Consider the following 6,329-nt stretch of genomic DNA (forward strand, 5'->3'; position numbering starts at 1 on the left):
CTCATCTTTATTCCATGGAACGACTGGCAGGCTTGAACCACGGACCTTGTGGTTTGCAGTGCAGTGTTTATCATATGGAGTCACTGTGTTCCTTTACATAGAGTAGGCATTTATATATATATATATATATATATATATTAACATATAGTGTAGGTGGGTTGTTTATTGAACAAGGGCTAGAACTGCATTTTACAAAATGCACTGTGCCTAGCACAGGGTAAGGCAAAATAACTTTCTCAGTGAAGGTTTATTAATAGATGTATGAATGAGTGAGTAAATGACTGAACAAGTACCTAGCATTGTAAGTTGTTGTTAAGTGCCCTCAAGTTGGTTCTGACTCATAGCAACCCTGTATAGGGTTTCCTAGGAGTGGCTGGTAAGTTTGAACTGCTGATCTTGTAGTTCAAACCCACCTTGTGGTCCAGTGTATTACCCTGCAGTGCCACACCAGGACTTTCTTGGAGGTGTAGTATTCATGGAAAGGTGAGCAATAGTGTGAGACTCTGTGGCAGAGAACCAGTGGTGTGATGGGGAGCCTCTGGATGATTCTAGGAGATTGGACTGTGAGCCTGGTAGACCTATGGCACTGCACACTGTCAGCTTCAGTTCCAAATTTCAGAATTCCCGTTACTGTTTATTCCTTCTTTTACTTAGGAGTCAATGACCTGCAAGCATTCATTATGAAGAGAGATCTGGCTTTTCTGGGCACTCTAATTAGCCTCGCCTTCCTGTCGCTGCTAAGATCTGCTTATCCTCAACAGACAGCTGAAGAGACCTGCTCCATGCAGATTCTTGTCCCAGGCCTTAAAGGTAATGCTTATGAATCTCCCCTTCTTTGATTCTGAGCCAGGCAACATCTGAGGGTGCCTTTCTTGTCAGCAGGGCCTCCATGAACAATAGGCACATGGGAGAAGCTTGTACTGTATGCCACCCTCTCTGCAGTGGACACAGTGCAGCTACTCCATGTCTTACTCATCCCTGGCTTAGTATCATGCACATGGTCAGCATAGTTTTATAGAAAAGGAACCAAAGATTGGGTTCCAATTCCAGGTCGGTGATGAACTATCTTACAAATTTCCTCCATTCTTTGGACCTTGTTTATAAAATCAAAGGGTTGGACTATATAAGGTCTAAACTATGATTAATCTTTTGATTCTTTAATTCTGAAATTAACAATTTATTTGCAACTCAGCCCTTTCTACTGGGCATCATGGGATACTCACAATGAGAATAGCTAATTAATAACACTACAGAAAAGGAAATTTGAGGCTCAGAGAAATTTAGAAATTTGCCTAAGATTGCTTAGCTCTGAGCCTTGCGCTACATCTATGCTGGTTCCTGAAAGTTCTTTATGCTTTTCATAAAAATAAAATAAAATACAATAAATAATAATAATAATAATTTTTCCTATTACACTGGCTATAACATATTTCCAAGTAGAAATAGTTTTTAATATCAGATATGGGCTCAGTAACAATATATGAAAAAGTACCCAAGGCTGTGGTATTGAAAAACTTCAGAGTAGTAGCTTTATTTAAGAAAGTCAGCATTGGCAAGAGATTCCAGAACTTTGTGATTCCTAAGCCTGACCCCTTACCTCAATTTGTGGGTTCCAGAGCAAAATGAAAATGTGTGGCACTTTGTTCAAAGAGTCAGGATTTCAAGATGGTGACAGCAAAGCATCAAACCAAGGGTGGATCTTTCTAAGTGTGGGGGCTGGTATAACTGCACAGATCACGTAACAGTGAAGCTGGTCCTGTTTCTCAATGTGACCCTTGATCTATGACTCAGAGAGCTTCAACACTGGAGGGTATGAAGGGTGATTGATTGATTGTGATTGTGAAGTGCCGTCGAGTCGATTCCGACCCATAGCGACCCTGTACAGGGTTTCCAAGGGTGTAAATCTTTACGGCGGAGCGGCTGGTAGAGTAAATTAAATTTCTGTATTCTTAAGTTTAATTTTGCCACTTTGCTATCTTCATACAGGCTGTTTGGGCAATGTTGACTCCTATTAGCTAAACAAACAACTAACCAGACCTGTTCCTTCTGAGTTTAAGAATCACCCCATAGGGGTTCTGAAGTAGTAACTTTTATTGAAGCTGACTGCCATATCCTTTTTTTTTTTTTTTTTTATTGTTTTCATATCCTCTTATGGAGCCAATCTTTCTGTTATCAAGTAAATACTTGACCATTGTACAGCGTGATTCCTTTCATTAGCCTCCGTTGTTATTGTTAAGTGCCATCAAGTCAGTTTTGACTCATAATGACCCTGTACAGGGTTTCCAAGGTGTGGTTGAATCCCTGACCTTGCAGTTAGAAGTCCAGTATTTATCCTACAGTACGACACTAGGACTCTTTCACTAGGCTGTTGTTGTTGTTGTTGTTGTTGTTAGATGCCATCGAGTTGGTACCAATTCATAGCAACCCTATGCACAGCAGAACGAAACACTGCTTGATCCTGGGCCAACTTCACTATCATTGCCACACTTGAGCCCATTTTGTCAGTCCATCTCACTGGGGGTCTTCCTCTTTTTCTCTGATCCTCCATCTTACCAAACATGATGTCCTTCTCTAGCCACTGGTCCCTCCTGACAATATGTCTGAAGTATGAGAGACGAAGTTTGGCCACCCTGGCCTCCAAGGAGCACTCTGATTGTACTGCTTCCAACACAGATCTATTGGTTCTTTTGGCTGCCCATGGCACTTTCAGTATTCTCCTCCAACATCATAACTCAAATGCATCAATTCTTGTATGGTCGTCCTTATTCACTGTCCAGCTTTCGCATCCATATGAGGTTATTGAAAATACCATGGCTTGGGTCAGATGCACCTTAGTCCTCAAACTGACATCTTTGGTCTTCAACACTTTAAAAAGGTCTTGTGCAGCAGATTTGCCTAATGCAATACATCGTTTGATGTCTTGAATGCTGCTTCCATGAGTGTTGATAGTTGATACTAGAAGAATGAAGTCCTTGAGAACTTCATCTTTTTTTTTTTTTTTTTCTCTGTTGATAAGAATGTTGTTTATTGGTCCAGTGGTGAGAATTTTTGTTTTCTTTACATTGAGATGCAATCCATAGTGAAGGCTGTGGTTTTTTGATCTTCATCAGTAAATATTTTAAGTCCTCTTCACTTTCAGCAAGCAAGGTTGTACCATCTGCATATCACAGGTTGTTAATGAGTCTTCCTCCAATCCTGATGCCACATTTTTCTTCATATAACCCAGCTTCTCAGATTATTTACTCAGCATACAGGTGGAATAAGTATGGTGAAAGAATACAATCCTGTCACACACTTTTCTTAATTTTAAACCATTCAGTGTTGCCGTGTTCTATTCGAACAACTGCTTCTTGGTCCATGTACAGATTCCTCATGAGCACACTTAAGTGTTCAGGAATACGCATATTTTGCAATGTTGTTCATAGCTTGTCATGATCCACACAATCGAAAGCATTTGCGTAGTCAATAAAACACAGGTAAACATCTTTCTGATATTCTCTGCTTTCAGCCAAGATCCATTGGGCAACAGCCATGATATCCCTCATTCCATGGCCTCTTCTGAATCCGGCTTGAACCTCTGGAAGTTCTTTGTCAATGTATGTTTGCAGCCATTTCTGTGTTACTTTTAGTAAAATTTACTTGCAAGGGATATCAAAGAGATTGTCCGAAGATTTCTGCATTCTGTTGGGTCTCTCTTTGGAATGGGCACGGATATGGATATCTTCCAATCAGTTGGTCAGATAGTTGTCTTCCAAATTTCTTGGCATAGATGAGTGAGTGCCTTCTGTGCCCCATCACTTTCTTGAAAGATTTCAAGTTTTATTCCATTAATTCCTGGTGCTTTGTTCTTTATCAATTCCTTCAATGAACTTTGAACTTCTTCCTTCAGTATCATTGGCTCTTGATCATGTGCTACCTCTTGAAATGATTGAACATCAACCATTTCCTTTTGGTACAGTGACTCTGTATATTCCTTCCATCTTCTTTTAATGCATCCTGCATCATTCAATAATATCCCCAGAGAATCCTTCAATAATAAAATCGAGGCTTGAATTTTTTCTTCAGTTCCTCAAGCTTGAGAAATACTGAGCACGTTCTTCCTTTTTGGTTTTCTGACTCTAGATCTCCTAGACTCTGCCAAATGGAGTCTTTTGTGAAAAAACTTTGGGCTTTTTTAAAAAAAACAAACAAAAACAAAATAGAAAAATTAGATTCTTATATTTAAGAGCTGTCAAACACATAATCAAAACAATCACCATAAAAGATAAGCTACAATGATTTCCCATTGTACAGAATGAAGAGATTCCACCTCTTGTGGATATAAGACAATAATTGAGTGCATTTGATAGTTGACAAGTTCATAGACTTCAATGAGTGTAAGAACAGAGGGTGAGGCAGCATCTGCAAGGCATGCTGGGTCTTCTGCAGTCCTAACAGTGACTTTTATAATGAGCAGAGCAGCTAGCATTAGGAACGGCAAATCAGAAAGTTGTTACTACCAGAAAATTCTCCAAGAACATAGCTGTGTCTGAAAGGTTCTTTTCTTTTGAATACTTCCATCCTGCCATGTGGAAAAACCAAGAAGACAGTGCCAAAAGTCCACATTCTTTTAAAAAAAGATTTTATTTTAATTATAATAAACATGCTGTCTCTATAAAATTTTTTGATAGTATTGGAAGGAATTGAAACTGACATATACCATTTACTCAGAAGTTTTGCTTAGTGAGCAATTGTGGCTCCTGCCTTCATAGTAGTAACCAAAGATTTAAAAAGGCAGCCTGGTTTGGGTTTTAGAGTTTGAAAAATGTGGTAGTGGGAGATTTGAACTTCCTGCTTGTGGAAGTGACTTCTCTTATCTGGGTCTCAGTGGACTCACTGAGGATCTGAACATTCTCTCCACTTATAACATTTAAGAGTGAGTGAAGTGTATATGGCTCATTCATAGTGATGGGAGAAATGGCGTTGGTGGATTCTAGGTCTTAGCGGTTAGTTTTTTGTCTGTTGTGTTAGTGAAATCCTTTTCCTTGTTAGAATTGTTTTAGAGATGATGGTCACGAGGAACATTTCTCATCTGATATGATTTATGGATGCTATTTTAATGATACGTATTTGTAAAAACTCTCTAAGAAAATTAAGGCTTTGAAATATAATAGATCTTAATTTAGTATTTATAAGCCAGATGCTTCTAAACACATTATTTATCCTCTCTAGCCTTAGTTTCTTTATTTGTAAAATTTAGAAAATAATATCAGCCTCATAGGATTTGGTGAGCATTAAATTGTGGTAATGTTTTTAGAGCCGTTGGCATAAGGCCTGACACATTGTCAGTACTCAAAACACATTAGTAGGTTTATGTGGTTAGTGTTTAGACCTGGTCAGTTGTTAGTTTTCAGCTTCTAAAATAATTTGGGACCTGAATACAGAATTAGTTCCTGATTCTAAATCTCTCATAACTTGGGGAATATACTAAAAGCTAACATTAAAAAAAAAAAAAAAATCACATAACAGTTTAAATGTGTACTTATTGTTACAGAAGATTCAGTATATTCTAAAGCTAAAACAGTGGAATGCAAAAATTTGTAAATAGCCCATTCCTAATTTTATTTTAAAAATCTCTGTAATGATTAATATTATATGCATACTTTCAGCAAGATGGTGGTCTAGGCCGATGCACTAAAATAACGATATGAGAGACCAAATGAAACAGACAAAGATGAAAATCCTGGAGCCTAGAATTTCAGAGGAAAGATTAGAAAAATGGATTGAGTGCTTGCTGAGAGGAGAAGCTGATCAGGAACAGTGAGAAAGGTCAAGGGGTGACTATCTTGTAAACAGCTTTGGCAACAGAAGGTGGCCAGGCAGAGCAGATTCACACAGGTGATGGGAAAGGTGTGATTCCTTCTTTTTCCCAATGGTCCCCTGATGACCAGAGATGTGGTAAGCTCCTCTCTTCAACCAGCCCCAGTGAAGACCCCGTTTTCTGGGAGTTTGGAGCCATATGGTCAGAAGCCATGCCATTGTGAGGCATAGCAAGCTGCGCTGTTTTGGTGGCTGGATTTAGGTGGATTCGGCTTCAGACTTACCAACCTAGCAGAACCACCAGACCAGCATTGAACCAGTCAACCTACACCCAACTGCCTTGTGGTCCTAACAGACAACAAAATCAGTTCCATCAAGGGCATCCATCAACTACTTTTGGATCGAGTGCCCTGAACTTAGTTAGGAATTCCATTTAGGAATAGGAACTATACTGTTACATTCATCTCACACACACCTCATGAGCTTTGTGGCCTTAAAGAGCTCCCAGAATTTTTCCTCTCTGGGTTCAA

The 6,329-nt window shown here is 39.1% G+C and overlaps 1 protein-coding gene across 4 annotated transcripts in view; it reads left to right on the plus strand.

Moving 5' to 3' along the window:
• The first annotated feature begins 680 nt into the window (after positions 1–680).
• COLEC11 (collectin sub-family member 11) overlaps positions 681–6,329 on the plus strand; it is a 126,135-nt gene continuing 120,486 nt past the window's right edge. For all 4 annotated transcript variants that reach the window (XM_006863969.1, XM_006863971.1, XM_006863970.1 and 1 more), the window contains exon 1: positions 681–810. In XM_006863969.1, coding sequence (XP_006864031.1) covers positions 681–810 — 130 coding nt within the window. The remainder of the gene's footprint in view (positions 811–6,329) is intronic.

Source organism: Chrysochloris asiatica, unplaced genomic scaffold, assembly GCF_000296735.1.
Source record: "Chrysochloris asiatica unplaced genomic scaffold, ChrAsi1.0 scaffold00058, whole genome shotgun sequence".
In the NCBI taxonomy this organism is placed as follows: domain Eukaryota; kingdom Metazoa; phylum Chordata; class Mammalia; order Afrosoricida; family Chrysochloridae; genus Chrysochloris; species Chrysochloris asiatica.